A 17,193-nucleotide genomic window follows, 5' to 3' on the forward strand; every position below is an offset into this window, starting at 1 on the left:
AGAGTCAGAGGAGAGTCAGAGTAGAGTCAGAGTAGAGTCAGAGTAGAGTCAGAGTAGAGTCAGAGGAGAGACAGAGGAGAGTCAGAGTAGAGTCAGAGGAGAGTCAGAGTGAGTCAGAGTAGAGTCAGAGGAGAGTCAGAGGAGAGTCAGAGTAGAGTCAGAGTAGAGTCAGAGGAGAGTCAGAGTAGAGTCAGAGTAGAGTCAGAGGAGAGTCAGAGTAGTCAGAGTAGAGTCAGAGTAGAGTCAGAGTAGAGTCAGAGTAGAGTCAGAGGAGAGTCAGAGGAGAGACAGAGTAGAGTCAGAGTAGAGTCAGAGTAGAGTCAGAGGAGACAGAGGAGAGTCAGAGTAGAGTCAGAGTAGAGTCAGAGTAGAGTCAGAGTAGAGTCAGAGGAGAGTCAGAGGAGAGACAGAGTAGAGTCAGAGTAGAGTCAGAGTAGAGTCAGAGGAGAGACAGAGGAGAGTCAGAGGAGAGTCAGAGTAGAGTCAGAGGAGAGTCAGAGTAGAGTCAGAGTAGAGTCAGAGGAGAGTCAGAGGAGAGTCAGAGTAGAGTCAGAGTAGAGTCAGAGTAGAGTCAGAGTAGAGTCAGAGTAGAGTCAGAGGAGAGTCAGAGGAGAGACAGAGTAGAGTCAGAGTAGAGTCAGAGTAGAGTCAGAGTAGAGTCAGAGGAGAGACAGAGGAGTCAGAGGAGAGACAGAGGAGAGTCAGAGTAGAGTCAGAGGAGAGTCAGAGTAGAGTCAGAGTAGAGTCAGAGTAGAGTCAGAGAGAGACGAGTAGAGTCAGTAGAGAGAAGAGCAGTCAGAGTAGTCAGAGTAGAGTCAGAGGAGAGTAGAGTAGGAGAGTCAGAGTACAGAGAGAGAGTAGAGTCAAGAGTCAGAGAGAGTAGAGAGAGAGTAGAGTAGAGGAGAGTCAGAGTAGAGTCAGAGGAGAGACAGAGTAGAGTCAGAGTAGAGTCAGAGTAGAGTCAGAGTAGAGTCAGAGGAGAGACAGAGTAGAGTCAGAGTAGAGTCAGAGTAGAGTCAGAGGAGAGACAGAGTAGAGTCAGAGTAGAGTCAGAGTAGAGTCAGAGGAGAGACAGAGTAGAGTCAGAGTAGAGTCAGAGTAGAGTCAGAGGAGAGTCAGAGGAGAGTCAGAGTAGAGTATGAATATACAAACTAAAAACAAAATCAGAGGAAGGTATTGGAAGAAAACAATGCATCAAGGTTTAGAAAATACTAACATCTTCAAAACTATAGAAATCTCCAGAGAGGGAGATTATATTTTGATACACATAGCTATCACATGGTACATATGCAAACACATTAAACTCTTCATATCACACTTTCAGCCGCTACGAGGCTGAAAGTGTGATAGGCAGGCAGCGGAAAACAACAGATCAACTTGCCGAGATCAGTTAGAAGGGAAACACCCTGCTGCTCCCAAAACTATGGAACACATTTCAAAGAAGCCTCATTTTGGAATACCTAAGAGGATAAATGAAGCTTTGAGTGCTAGAGGTAACATTCATTTGTCTGAAAAATTGTTTTAACATGTTTTGAGGCAAGACACTGTTTACTGCTGCTGGTGGTGCAGTGCAATGGACTCTTTGCACTTCTGGCGCTGACTTCACATCCGCATGAACAAATGTGGCTTTCTTGTTTCTGCTTTGAGTTACCATTACAGCTAGAAAGGACAAAGTTGTATCTCAGATGCAAATAAAGCAATACTTCGCACATTGTTGTCTTTCAAATATAATGGGCTTTTAAGATTTCCACACGATCCTGAATTAATAAGACAGGGCTTGTAAATATTCGTCGCTACCAGTTAAAGCTAACACCACACAGCAAAGTTTGCATCCTTCACTTCACTCCGGATCAGCTTCTTCAGCCTAAAGACGAAGGTAAAAACTTTAGAAAATCAACTTTCTAAAGTTGATTTTGTCTCATATTTAAAAAATGATCTGACAGTGCATCAGAAAACAGAACAGAAAAAAAGATAAAAATCATTAAGGGACCAAATACTTTCTCAGAGAAGTGTAGAATGAACATGGCTGTGGAAACAGCCAGACGCCTCAGGAGGTTGAAGTTTACTGCAGAATATCTGCTTTTAAAATATCTTTTATTTTTTTCATTCATCTCAATGTGTTTAACATGCTTTTGTATATTATAAACAGAATATGACATAAATACAGTATGCATCTTTAAAACCACCACCCTGTGCTTCTATGAGGAGAGTTGAGTATGTTGAGCCGTTTTCAGCCGTACAGAAAGTTGGCTGTGCTGAAGTGGCTCATTGTGGGCCACGCAGCAGTGTAGCTTTAAGATGGAGGTGGGCAGCGCTTCATGACGCAGGAATATCCCTGAAAGGATGCTTCAAAACTCCAGACTGGAGCCAGGCAGCGTGTGTGTCTGAGCTGGAGCTGAACGGATCCACGAGTCTGCCCGGACTCAGCGCTGGGCATATTTTGATTCTGCAGAACAAAACCCAGATCTGAGAAGCGTTTGGTTTTACCTGCTCACTGGAAACATTGACGCAGGCAGGGCTGTGTGCAGCTCAGTGCGCTGCAGAGGGGGAGCCAATCTGGAGAGGGAAGCGTTGAGAGAGCGCCTCTCCACAGCTGAGTGCTTTTTGTCTGAGGCTGAAGTTTCAAAGAGGCGCCATGGCACCGGTCATTCAGCCTTTTCTGTTCTTTGTGGTCATCTTCAACCCACTTATCACCAACTCTTTCACGGAAGAAATTGAGGTTTTGGTGTTTTTGCCACAGAATGACTCTTTCCTGTTTTCTCACGGTAGAGTCGCTCCAGCGATCCGTTACGCACAGGACAGACTGAAGGCACAGCATCCAGATTTCCACTTCAACATTCACTTTGAGAACTCCGACTCGGCCAATCGCGCTTTGTTCACGCTTGCGGACAGGTCGTGCAGCCTGAAGCCGGACCTGATCCTCGGTCCAGTGCGTGAGTACGAGGCGGCAGGTGTGGTGAGGCTGGCATCCCACTGGAACATCCCGGTGATCTCTGCAGGTGCTCTGGCCACCGCCTTCAAGAACAAGGAGACGGAGTTCTCTCACCTGACCCGGATCGCCCCGTCCTACGTTAAAATGGCAGAAACCTTCACCGCGATGTTCGAGCATTTCACATGGAAGAGCGCACTGCTGCTCATCGAAGACGACATGAAGGAGCGGGATTGTTACTTCACTTTGGAGGCAGTCTACCATTTAATGGACGACTATGATGTGGAGGTTGAAATAATCCATGAACAGACTCCTTTCAATGTTGAAGAAAAGTTCAAGAATAATCAGGACATGGAAGGTAAAGTGGCTTTATTGCTTCATACAAAATGTTTAGAAAAGTGTTTCAAATAATCTGACCAATTACTTTGTAACTTCAATGTTGTGATTTTTAATTTATTACTTCATTTGGAAATATATTTTACAAGTTAAATAGAAATATTGACAACAAATTTTAGATTCAAAATCCCCAAAAGGTAAACAAAAAAAAATGAACAAAACCTAATTAAGCTTAAGTTAGTTTCTGAAAACGGAGTCAACATGGAGGTAGTGGAAATGTAAACTAAGTCTGACTGAAGACTCACCAGCCGATGAAACCACTTTCAGCAGCCGACTGAAAAATCTGTGCTATCTGGATTTATCAGTCTCACATTACTGATAGGTTATTTTAATAGTTTCATTTCTTTGAGAGTCACAGAGATTTATCTACAAGTTCACTGCTGAGGTTCCAAAGTGTTTCAATCAGGATTTTTATCACTCACATTGATTCCTTTTATTTGGAGCCATTCTGTTGCAGATTTGCCGTTTCGTTCCCAGTCACTGACCTGTTGCTGAGAAGCAACAGAAGCCGATATTTAGCTGTTGGACTGCCTTAGAAATACAGGTGAATACAGTGAAAGCTGATTGACTGACTGCAAGGTCCCCAGGTTCTGCGGTTGCAAAACAAGACCAAATCATCATCCTTGCAGCAAGTGAAGGAGTGTTGGAATGAGGTGTTTCTGATGAATTATTAATTATGGCTAAACATCTCAATATTTCTGTGACTTACAAATCGACATTCTTCCAGTTGTTTTGCAGTTACTTTAAATCATTCTTTCTCAAACTGTGGTCCATGAGGTACTGCATGTAAACAACCATTTATTTGCCATGATGTGAGATCATAGTGTGATGCTAGCTTGTTGTATTTGAGAATAATGATGGATAACTGGCTTAAAACTGGGTCACTCAAAAGAAAAGCTAAGCCACAGCTGCTGAGTGTTGATGTTGTGGTTGACTAGCGACTGGATTCCTTTGAACGCTCAGTGGTAGCAATCGCTTCAGTTAGTCAGAACTGCTCTATATTTTTTACCACTTTGCTTGGTAATGAATGATGCTCTGCTTTCAATTCAACAGCTCTTGTTGTTTTTATTTAATTCAAAAATATAAAATTAAATTTTAAAAAATCAATAAATAAAGGCAACTGATGGAAATGGGGAGGTTGCATGAAATAGTAAGATGTGCTGTCTGTCATGGGGCAGTTTCAGTTTAGGTGGTCTGTGACTGTTTGTTAAATGAGTTAAGTGGTCCTCAGCCTGAAAACGTTTGAGGAACACTGCTGTAGGACAAACCCTAAGTAAGTTTACATTTCAGACTGGATAACCTAGATAGCAAACAGCTTAAACTCTGAGGTAATTTGCTGAAATGAACCACAGCCCCCCTGAACAAAAGTGTGTGTAGCCAGAAAATGAGTGTGTTTTATTACAAGATGTCAATCTCACAGTAGACCAGCACAGTGTGCAACATCATTAACCAGGAGCAGTGGCACAAAGCCCTGCTAGCACAGATGATGTTTATTTAATAAGACATCATCTCAGCTAACCTCTGCCTGGTGTTGAGATCAAACAAACTGCTGCCAGCAGAAATCAAATGAGGGGGAACCAGACAGACTCTGTCACGCTCTTCTATGTTTTAAAGCTCAAAGGAAACCAGGAATCTATATGAGCCGCTGAGTTTTTATAGATAGATTCAAGACATGTTTGTTGAAGTATTATATCATTAAAAGCCCCCAAATTTCCTATTGCCAAGAAAATGCAACAGTTTTGTTTTTGTTTTGTTTTTTTACACAGCTGTAATATCCTACAGGTAGTCAACAACCAAACTTAATTGTCAATATTACAGAATACAATGACTAAAAATATTCCATGTAGAACTTTTACTTTTTGAAATGAACCTAAAAGTTTTCCCACAATATTCTAAAGATGAAAACAACATTTTCTCAGAAAATCAGAGTATTGTTAAAATTTTATATCATGTTCATATAAAACTGAATGGAAGGGAAATGTGTGGCATAAAAAGGTGAGCAGAAACAGGAATATGCTGCATTCAGCTTGGAGGGAGCTTCACCAGGAGTGGACTGAGGTAGTCAGCGAATCAAAAGCCATTATGGGCAACAAATGTCAGATTCCTTGTGTCAAGCCACTCCTGAAGCAGAGACAACATCAGAAGAAGCTTCCCTACACTAGACAGTTGCTCAATGGTCCAAAGTCCTCTTTCCAGAAAGAGGACTTTCATTTGGAATTCAAGGTTCCAAGATGTGAAGAAAGAGCTCAGAGCACTGAATCCATGTTGCTTTAAGCCCAGAGTGAAGTTTTCACACTCTTACGACTTGGGCTGGTATGTTACCTGTCACCAGGTTTTCTGAAGTTAGCAGCTGATAAAGATGAAAACAAAACTGTTACAGTTCAAACTGTTGGTTGCATATTTTAATCCTATGTTTTATAGAGTATAGGCACAGCCAGGGCTGCCACCAGGAATCTTGGGGCCCATGACAAAAAAATGAGATTGGGGACCTCCCAGTGCAACTGCTGTTACAACCTTTTGAGTCTATTTGACCCAAGAAATTGTCACAATATTAAAGACTTGCAACTGCCTTGTTTTCTTTGGTCCAAGACTGATAACTAGTACAATATTTACTGCTCATGAATTTTACATCCAATGGTCCACATACAGTATGCAAGTCGGTTGCTTACATTTTTTGTATTAGTTTTAGATTACTGAAATGTCTCTCCCCACGAGCAACAGTCATAGGCAACGTGCAAAATATACATGAAGCAATCCAGACAATCAATCTCCTCCACCTGCTTCCTGCACTACTATTATTGGTTAAAGTAATGCAAAGTTCCAGCCTAAACAACCAATCATAACTAGTAGGATGGTCTTAGCGCTGTCAATCAACTTAATTCATTCACTGCTAAATATGCTAATGGTGGAGAAACAACTTATCATTCCAGGACAAATGTTTATCTGCTGTCATTGGTAGCTATGCTAACTAGACTGAGCATTCATAACAGGCTGTGCTAGCTACAGCATAGGGATGAGCAGCCACATGAGATTGTGATTGACAGCACTAAAACTCTCCTGCCACTGACTGGTTGTTTCTAGATAGCATTGGGATAAGGCAGAGGAATTAGATTGTTCACAGATTATCTCTCATGCCATACTGTGAAAACATAATGAGAGTTTTAACAAATATGTAAAATATATATAAAGGTTACATAAGCAGCTTTAATTTCACTTTGGAGAAGACAGGTCAGGAGAGATGTGGGTTAGAGCTGTGATGACTGAGTCATCGGTTGCTAACCTGACAGGTATGGGGACAAGTTAAACATATGAATATCTTGTTGATTTTTTTCCTTAATTCATTAAAGCAGAGGAGCCCAAACCTTTTGAGACCAAGATCTACTTTTTTCTCTCACCAGCCGGCTGAGATCTACCACGACACGAAGATAAGCAAATTATAAATTTAACTCTATTATCTTACTTTATATGCAAATATACATAGCAGAAATATTAAAGTGATAGAAAACTTAATGCAGTTTGTTCCTCAGTGAGATTCTCTAACTGGGAGCAGGTTACTGGTTTCTCAGTCAGAAACTGGGTAAACCAAACCTGAGGCCAGCAGGTATCAGTAGGTCATAGTAGATCTGGTCTTTGGTTTGATGATGGAAATATGAGAAATTTCAGACTGATAGGAGGAACCACAGAGCTCTGTTAAGTTAAAAGCACATCTTGTGTTCCAGAGAAATCGCCTCAAATATTGGACTGGAATTTCTTTCAATATTATTTGTGAATGTCAGCTCTTTATTTTAATTTTGGAGAAAGTCACATCAACATAAACATTTCTGCTAAATAAGAGATTAAAAATAAATGTAATGTTTGATAGAGGAAAATCTCTCAGGCTTTGAGCTCAATGCGAGATTCCAGAGTGCAGCAAACTATTTTTTTGTTGTTGTAAATAATAGCTATTTAATTTAATTTCACCTAATTAAATAATAAAATATATTTGTCCTTCTTTGATGTTTGATGTGACATATGATGTAACTAACGAGGTAATTAGTCCACGATTATTGAACATTCAGAAACTACAGCGACTGTAAACAAAGTAAAATAACCCAAACAGGTGATCAACTCAAAACCATGAGTACCTTTTTAGTCTCTCTTCATTTGCGCACACCCAGTGCTGTGGCAAACTGCCAGTTTGTCACCTACTGTCGAGACAAACTGGCAATCGCCGTATGAAATGTTAGCGAAACAAGCAAACAGTAATCTTTAGCTAAGATAACTATTCCAAATGGTTGGTCATCTCATCTTACCTTTTTCTCCCTCCCTGTCTCTATTATTTTGAAAGTTTGATGTTATCGTTTTTCTTAGCAGCTTATTAACAGCCACAGCCGTTCTTGTCTTCTGACTGCTGCAAAACAAAGTGACAGTCAAGGTGCTAAGCAGGAATGAACCATTTCATGCAGATCCAGGGTATTTGGAGGAAATGTGTGCTTTTTGGTCTGAGAGTGGCAACATTTAATTTTTACAGCTAAAAACAATTTTAGAAAACAAAATATGATTAATTTTGTAATTGGCATGGCCCCATTTTTAAAAAAAATTCTATGAACAACAACAACAAAAAAAGTGGAGGGCTCCCTGCCAGTGGGTTTATCCCTTGCGCGCAACACAGCACTCAAAAAAGTTTCATCCACGCCCACCTACTGGGTGGGCCTCACTGGTCTGTACAAAGAACGGTCAGACTAGACAAATGATTCCGAACAGCCTTTTTTTTTTTAACTATTCAGGAACCAGTGAGGCCCACAGCTTTAAGGGCTGTGCCTATACCCGTAGAATCTGGGGTTACAATACATAACTAACGTTCCATTTCATATAGGCGTTGCCCTTTAAGGCTATTGCTGGTGGGTTTGTTAGCAGGATGTAGTCTATGCCTCTGCCTCACTGGGCCAACCAGACCACCATCAGGAAGCATCTGCTCGCACATAACAAAAAACAGTCTCAGCCTCGAGTGCATAATTACGCACTCACACACTCCCATACAGTAGAAGACTAGAGAGGAGAATAGCCTTTGGTCACAAAAGGATGAGACAAAAAAACCTGCTGCTGCAAATTGGAACAACGAACATTACAAACTGTAACGATGAAAACCTCTTAGCACTTTGCACAACCATGTTGTTCTCAAACGCTTAAACACAGAACTCCCCAGAAAAAAAACAGAATGATAATAAACATCAGCTGTATATTAAACAGTGAGTGGCAGAAAATGCCACTCAGTGTGCAACAGACACAACACGGGAAAAACCAATTACAACAGAAGACATGAATCGTGCCTGAAACTCAACATCATGTCACCCGGCGTTACATGCAAGGGTGAGACAATATTAACATATAACAAAAAGAATTATTCTGTCAGACCTCTGAGAACAGAATGGCTCATAGAGAATGTGGAAACATCACACAGCTAAAACCGAATAAATGACCACAGAGATGACCAGAAAGCTGCCGTGCAAATGTCCTCCACAGACTTTCCTCCATGCAGAGCTCTGGAAGATGAAAGCCCTCTGGTAGAGTGAGCTCTCAGATTCTCTGGAAGATCCAGTCTGGAGGAAATGTAAGTCTGTGAGATGGCCAGTGAGAAAGACCCTGGGCAGAGAGAGGACGCCCCACAGTTTTCTGTCATGCACAAAATGGGTACAGTGATGAGGCTACATGTAGTCTCTGGGTCACAGAGAGGTAATTTTATGTGCTGAAAATTTTTCACACTTTCTCAAAAATGCTAAAATTTGACAACCAAGAATCAATGCATGTGATGGATAACTTGGCAGCCATCAGAGAGGCCTGGGACAAGAGGGTTGAGCGTCTGATATTACTTGTACAACCCTGGGCCTGAAGTCACAGTAGATGAGCTACTTGTATTTAAAGGTATTTTTTTTTATTTGTCATGTATACAATTTAACTTTCTTGAAATATTTGTTTTATTGTGATGTAACATTCTTTATTCATGCAGTTTTCTGTGACACTCATGCTCAGCGATTGTAATCTCTTTTTTTGACATCAACAGGTTGCTGTCCTTCCCGGCAATATATGTCAAGCAAACCAGCAAAATACAGCATCAGAATATGGGTGGGCCGGTGATGCAAAATCCAGCCATGCATGGAATATGCAAGTGTACACAGAGAAGCTTCTGAGTAGAGCACCAGAAAAGAACCAGGGGGTCAGGGTTGTGCTGGAATTGACAGTTGGACTGAGGGGGCACAATGTCACGTGACCATTTTTTTCACTTCTTATAAACTCGGCCAGCGGCTCATGAAAAGGAAGATGTCAATGATTGGCACTGTTAGGTAGAATAAGTCAAACAAAATTTGTCTGGTGCAAAAATATGGGCACCTCAACAGAAAAGTGACATTAATATTTAGTAGGTCCTCCTTTTGCAAAAATAACATCCTCTAGTTGCTTCCTGTAGCTTTTAATGAGTTCCTGGATCCTGAATGAAGGGATTTTTGACCATTCCTCTTTGCAAAACAATTCCAGTTTTGTTAAGTTTGATGGTTGCTGAGCATGGACAGCCCGCTTTAAATCATCCCACAGATGTTCAATGATATTCAGATCTGGGGATTGGATGGTCATTGCAGAACATTTGTTCCTATGTGTGAATAGATTTAGAGTGGTGTGTTGGATCATTGTCTTGCTGAAATATCCATCTCCGGCGTAACTTCAACTTCGTAACTGATTCTTCATTATTCTCAAGAATCTGTTGATATTGAGTGGAATCCATGCGACCCTCAACTTTAACAAGATTCCCAGTGCTGGTATTGGCCATAAAGCCCCAAAGCATGATGGAACCTCCACCAATTTTATGGTGGAGGTAAGTGTTTCTTTTGGAATGCTGTGTTTTGTTTGCCACCATGCATAAAACCTTTTTTATGACCAAACAAACTCACTCTTTGTTTCATCAGTTCACTGGACCTTATTCCAAAATGAAGCTGGCTTGTCCAAATGTGCTTTTGCAGACCTCAAGCGACTCTGTTTGTCCCATGCTTGCAGAAAAGGCTTCTGTCGCATCACTCCCTTACAGCTTTTCCTTGTGTAAAGTGGACTGAATTGTTGAACGATGCACAGTGACACCATCTGCAACAAGATGATACTGCAGGTCTTTGGAGGTGGTCTGTGGGTTGTCCTTCACAGTTCTCACCTTTCTTTTTCTCTGCTTCTCTGATATTTTTTTTGGCCTGCCACTTCTTAAGAAGACCTGTCCCTGAGGTCTTCCATTTCCTTAATATGTTCCTCACAGTGGAAACTGACAGTTTAAATCTCGGAGATAACTTTTTATATCCTGCTAATAAACAGCTATGTTAAACAATCTTTGTTTTCAGATGTTTTGAGAGTTGTTTTGAGGTGCCCATGATGCCACTCTTCAGAGGAGATTCAAACAGGAGAACAACTTGCAATTGGCCACATAAATACATTTTCTCATGATTGGCTACACCTGACTATGAAGTTCAAACCTCAATGAAATTACCAAATCAATTTTGTGTTTTAGTAAGTCAGTGAAAAGCAGTTAGGAGAATTCAAATCAATACAATGACAAGGGTACCCAAATTTTTACACCTGTCAAATTTTGTTTTAATGCATATTGAAACAAAATTTATTGCATATTTTCTGTTAGTACAATAAACCTCAATTCAATACTGAAATATCATTGTATCCTTCAGACTGAAATAGCTGTTGCAAACACCCAAATATTGGGAAATAAAAATAATTAAGATTAACAGGGGTGCCCAAAATTTTTCATATGACTGTATATTGAAGTGGTGGGGGAGGGTGCTGTCAGCAGCTGCTGAAAGTTACTAAAAGTTATCATCTAATTTAGTTACTTTCCAAACCAAATCATCAGTAATCAAATGAAAGTACATTTATTGAAGTAACTGACATCACCGATTAAAGCATACTGAAATCATGACACTCTTGCCATTGTTTTTTATATGGATCAAATGTATTCTCTTTTACACAACTGCCATAATATGAAACCTATGCAGTTTCTTTCTGATTGTAGAGATATACACTTTCATATTACAGTTTTTCCCCGATTGCTTTGAGTGAATGCTTAAAAGGACTGTGTGATGGACCGAGTTAAAAACAGGAGTCACAGGATGTATTAGAAAAAAAGGGTTTCTTTGATTTTAACCCAAAGATTATAAACAACATATGATAAACTGAGCTCATAAAAGAGGTCAAAGAAACAAAACTGAACTCAAGCAAAAAACGTAAACAAACTGGCTGCACAAATTAACAAAACTGACAAACAGGAGTTTATATACTGGCTGATCAGACCAATTAAGACACAATAGGGGTAACTAAACAGAATACAATTACAAATAACACAAAAACAAATAACAGTACAATTAAGTTTGGCTAAACTAAAGACCCAAAAAATGAAAATCAAAAATATTAAACTTTAAATACTAATATTTTCTTATATATAAAACTTATCTAAACAAAGAAACTACATATTCCCCCTGCCAGTAGGAACTAGTGGTGCAGTCCAATCAGTACTTAAGCCTGCTGAGCCCTGCCCCCCACCTTCTGTCTGGCAACTCCAACGCTAGTAAGTCCCGACAGGAAAGAACAAAGAATTAATTCTAAGCAAACAAAATTCAATTTCTCACTGTTCCTGCAGTGTGAGAAACCATTTGATAGCATCCAGGCTTACAGAGCCCTGCAGGACACATGGGGAATCATTTCTCTTTTACGTTATCTCGCAATAGTTCTGATTTTCAGTCAGTTTTTTGCACCAAAGAGTTAATGATAAACAAGTTTCTTTATTATAAAACACGGTAAACTAATGGTGGCAGAGGGCCGAACGGGGTTAACTCGGGGAGCTCATCTATCCGTGTATCAACTCCAAACCACTTCTTTGTTCTGTCACAATTATCGATTTAATGCATTTTGATTATTATGCTCCAAACTTTGCAAGGACTGACCTCCCTCATAGACACAAAGCCAGCATCCCAGTGACCATTCAATTCATACTTAGTGACAGTAACACCCACATCAACACATCCACATCGACACATCCACCACTCAAGTGTCAAAGCCTCGTGCTTCTGTCATGATTAATTACTTGATATGACAGAAGGATATGACTTTTGCAGAGCCTCAGTGAAAATGTGTTTTTTATTAACTCTGGTGCAGACATGACACTGCATGTTTATGTCTGTGTAAGGCTGAGATGAAAATGGACCTGTAGACCATTCATAACACAATTAATAACACAATCAGGTGAATGTTCACCCTGTGATAATGACTCATATAGTCCAAATGGTTTACATGTATTTTTATTTATTTCCTACTTAGAGAAAGTTTTTGTTTATATCATAGGTTTGTGGTGCATTTCTATACTAAAGAAGATTATATAAAATTTCAGATATTCCACAACAAGATATTAGCATTCATGGAAAAACCTTACATAACCTTACATCAAGGCAGAAGGCAGCCTGTAAGAAAGACAGTATTCAATTATGCAACATGAACTGATCAGTACACTGTTGCGAGGGAATACAAAAGTGAAATAATAATAACGTTTAATAATAGTAATAATATAAAGAATAAAAAGAAACGTGGAAAACCTAGGGTGCATTTCCTAGGAAAATGCAAGTGTGAATGCTGAATGCTTTTGGTGAAAATGGCAAAAGTGTTTGAAGCCAACCTGAGACATGCACTGTGAAACAGAACGGACATTTAGTGTGAATGCTGTAGGCACTATTGAGTTCCACTTTTCTGGTTGCTCTGTAAATTTCGCCGCACTTCTTCTCCTGTATGCTTTGTGCTATTTTCACCGTTCAACTTTTATACTATTCAGCTTGCTCTCCCAATGCCGGCTATAGCTATTGGTATTCAGAACCGTCATACTTTTTAGAATATTCAGCTTTTTATCAATTTTTTATTGCGCCATCTTGTGGCAACATTGAGAATTACAATTCTCAATTCTGAATAAAGAGAGGAAAACAAAAGTGTGAATGACTACAGCATTCACACTAATTGAATGCTAAATAAAAAGGCAGAACAGAAAACAATCTAAACAGGGTAAAAAAGAAAGTTGACTATGAAAAAAATAGAATAACTCACATAGACGGCAGGAGCGCCTTGAATTGTTGCATTATGTCATAAAAAATGAGTACACAAACTGTGACTTTTGTTTCTACATCATGGGACATATTTGGTTACTCTAAATTCAAGCGTGGTATCAACTTGAATTTAATCAAATTCAAGTTGAGAAAATTCTGGTTTACAGAATTTTCTTCTGGAATCGGGATGTTTGTGAGTGAAACTGGTTCATGTGTGGTGTGTTGCTCCTGTCATGTGGTTGGACACATGAATCAATCAAAAATGTTATAGTCAAGATTTTCTATCAGCTCATGTGGTCTCTTGAGTTTGAAAATTGGTCTGGTTCACATGGCACAACTTTAGAATTGTCAGACAAAGACTCACAAGACTCTTCTCTAGTCTCAACCACTGCCCCAACATTCTCTGACTCTGGTCGCTATGATGACGTTGAAACATCCCTTAAGAATAATGTACAGATGCGCCACAAAATCAACATTTTATTTTTATTAAAAATTTAACTCACGATGGCAACAAATCAATGGGAGCCTGACCTTGTTTCTCTGTAACGAGACGATCCCACCTGGGAGTGAGGGGAGACAATGACACCCGAACTGTTGCTTATTCACAGGGTGAAGCAATTTTGATGGCTTCATTGTCTGATTGGCGACCGACTGCATTAATATGCGGCTATTTGGAATGTGGGAAACACTTACCAGGTAAAATCAATTCTCCTCTCTTTTCACAGAGACTTTTCCCATTTGCAAAGAAACTTTCCAAAGACATCTGTTTCTTCCTCATTTTGATTTCTTGAAGGCTCACTGATGGTGTGCAAGATGAAATCTAAAGAATCCGCTTAAAGGATTTTCAAGATAAAAGTTCCTCAGACTCAGACAATACATAAAGCGGAAATATTTAATTATTTCTTGTGTGGCCCGGTACCAATTGGTCCATGGACCAGCTCCGGGGATTGGGGATGACTGCTGTAAATGATAAAGCATCATATGTTGTGATGATACTCATAGTATGAGCTAAACTAAAGTAAAACATGTAAAGTGAAGGCATCAGTAAAACACGTATAAATGGAACAGTAGGTCCAGCAACAACTGAAAGTTTCCCGAAATATAGCAACTACACTACACTATTGTGGGAAGATGTTTCTCACATATTGAATGTTTCTTTAAAAGAAAAAAATAAGAAAACACCAAAAAGAACCAAAATAATAAGTCATTATAATATGATACATCCAGGCAGCACTGCTTGTATCCAAATCATACTATAAATGTATAAAACAGTTTATTTGGCCAAATAAGATGGCTAAAATATGGGAACAATAAGTAATTCTTAATTCTAATGGTGTGGCTGTGAGACACAATCAAGTACTTGTCCATAAACATTCATTGAGCTGAAATAAAAAAAAAAACGTTTGTGTCCGGTTTTACACAATTGTTGGCCAGTGAATGTATATATGGCTTCATTTTGTGGCCAAATAGGATGACTACATAATGGGGGCAGAGTGGTTCTCTTTGATTAAATGGATTTGTATCTGGAAAAAAATTCAAAAGGTTTCTAAAATGTGGTAATTTGCACTAAAAATCTGAAGCTTTTACCAAATAATCAAACTTGCATCTCATTTGGGGCCGAAACAATCTGTTTGTTAACCAACTTCTTTCCTACTTTTTAATTGCATATTTATTTAGAGCTATGAATCTGAAAACTAGCTATGAAAGGTGGATTCCCTTACCAGATTTCAAACTATGTCACTGGGCTTCTCATTTATCCATTCTGGCATGATGGAAGAAGGGTCCACTCTCATTCGATGGCTCTTGTTCTGCTTGGTTACCTTTGGTTTTCTTATTGTAATATATCCCTGACTTCCCTCCTTAACAGTCCCATTAAAGTCAATAAATCACTTTATGATAATAGTTTTGTCATTGGCAGCACTATAAGGATTTGGAAGCAGATATATATAAAGGCCCTAGATTTTTATTTGATGCTCCTATTTGTGAAAATCACTCTTTTTCTCCGGGTCTCAGTGACGCTGTCTTCCGGATGTGGAAAATGAAGGGCATCTGTATAATGGAAGATTTATATATTGACAGAACCTTTGCATCTTTTGTACAGTTATGTAATGTTCCACTATCAAAGTTTTTTCCATTTTCTACAGCTCTGGGACTATGTTAGGAAAAATGTATTTTTGAAGCTTTAACCAAGCACAGAACTATAGATTCAATAAATGAATTCAATCCTATCAATCAGTGTCATATTTTTATAAGATCTTCAACAATATGCATGTAGACACAACCAAAATAAAGAAAGCATGATGGGAACAATGCAATGGTTTCTGGTTGAGAACCAACCAGGCTCCACTACTTGATGGAGAAGCTGAACACTTTCTATGCAAATATGTCTCCAGTTTGTAATCGTTGTAAAGCTGCTATTGGCAACTCATTTTGGTCATGTGTTCAGCTTCACCCATTTTGGAAGAAAACCTTCCACTATTTTTAAAGAGCTTTTGAAAACAATGGGACCTAGAACCACTTATTACCATTACCTCTAACGCTTTGCTGTTCAAAAAGCGTGGCAATCGCCATGCTTTTTTGTTTAGCATGGCGATTGCTTCAGGGTTGATTTTGAGATGTTGGAAGAAGGACTCTGTGCCCGCTTGTGACCTGTGGTTGGAGGAACTAGTAAATCACTGATAAATCAGAACTGATAAATCTGGAAAGACTGAACTATTACAATGAAGGGGAATTAGGAAGACGACTGACCTGCCAATGCTTAGTAGTATATGTGCCTTTTTTTCTTGGTATGCTTGTGCAAAGACATGGATCAATTTGGGGTGAGTTTATCCCATGTTGTGTATCTCATGTTAATGATTTTCTGATTTTGTGTGGTTGATGGAGGGGTGGTAATTTAATGTACAATGTTAATGTCTGCTAAAATAGTTCAAATGAAAACTATACAATAAAAAAGATGGTTGAATATTTGTGTCTGAGTAGCAGTGTGGGTCCTGAATATCTAAATAAGCAATCATCTTCCTTAAATAGATATTAGTATTCTACATGGGTCAAGACTCTCCAGCACAAACATCCATTTCAAGACACATTCCATAGACAAACCCCCACACAATTATTCTTCTGTTCTCCAGCAGAAGCTCCCTTATCTAAAATCCACGTCATTTGTCTTTGCAGCTGTAAGTTTGAGTACATGTGTGTGTACGTGTGTGTGCACACACACGCACACACATACGTACAAGAAAATAGAAGTGTTTGGGAATGACAGCAAGTCAGCCATAAAGTGATATGCCATGTAAACTGATGGAATGTGTCAGAGGATGCTGAAGAGCACATTGTCCTTCTCTGATGAAAATCAATAAAAAGGCAGATTAGAAATAGTTTTCTAACTAAATAGCTGAAAAGATTTGCAGGTCTTCTTGAGGCTAAAATATTCCTTTAGTTGAAACTGACAATTTCATTCCTTGTCAGGAAAAAGTAAAAATAAATAAGTAACAGAGCTACAATGACAAAAAAAGCACATGCACCTGAAGGTAAACCAGAGAACCCCAAAATGTACTGAAGAGTAACACTAAATCAACATATTTTTACTCAAGTGAAAGTAAAAAGTAGCTTTCTAAGAAATTACTTAAGTATTTGAGAAAAAGTCTACTCAAGTACTGAGCAACTGATCAAATTATCAATTGTTTAATATTTAAGAATGGCATCATTATATAGACCAAAATGTAAATTTAAGAGGAAATGTTGGTGTTAAAACCAAGATGGCCATAA

General features: G+C 39.1%; 1 protein-coding gene across 2 annotated transcripts in view; it reads left to right on the top strand.

The window, feature by feature from the left end:
• The first annotated feature begins 2,399 nt into the window (after positions 1–2,399).
• Positions 2,400–17,193, top strand: part of npr3 (natriuretic peptide receptor 3) — a 46,933-nt gene continuing 32,139 nt past the window's right edge. For both annotated transcript variants that reach the window (XM_055024846.1, XM_055024847.1), the window contains exon 1: positions 2,400–3,287. In XM_055024846.1, coding sequence (XP_054880821.1) covers positions 2,636–3,287 — 652 coding nt within the window. In that variant the 5' untranslated portion in view covers positions 2,400–2,635. The remainder of the gene's footprint in view (positions 3,288–17,193) is intronic.

Source organism: Poeciliopsis prolifica, unplaced genomic scaffold, assembly GCF_027474105.1.
Source record: "Poeciliopsis prolifica strain line A6 unplaced genomic scaffold, Auburn_PproV2 SCAFFOLD130, whole genome shotgun sequence".
NCBI lineage: Eukaryota > Metazoa > Chordata > Actinopteri > Cyprinodontiformes > Poeciliidae > Poeciliopsis > Poeciliopsis prolifica.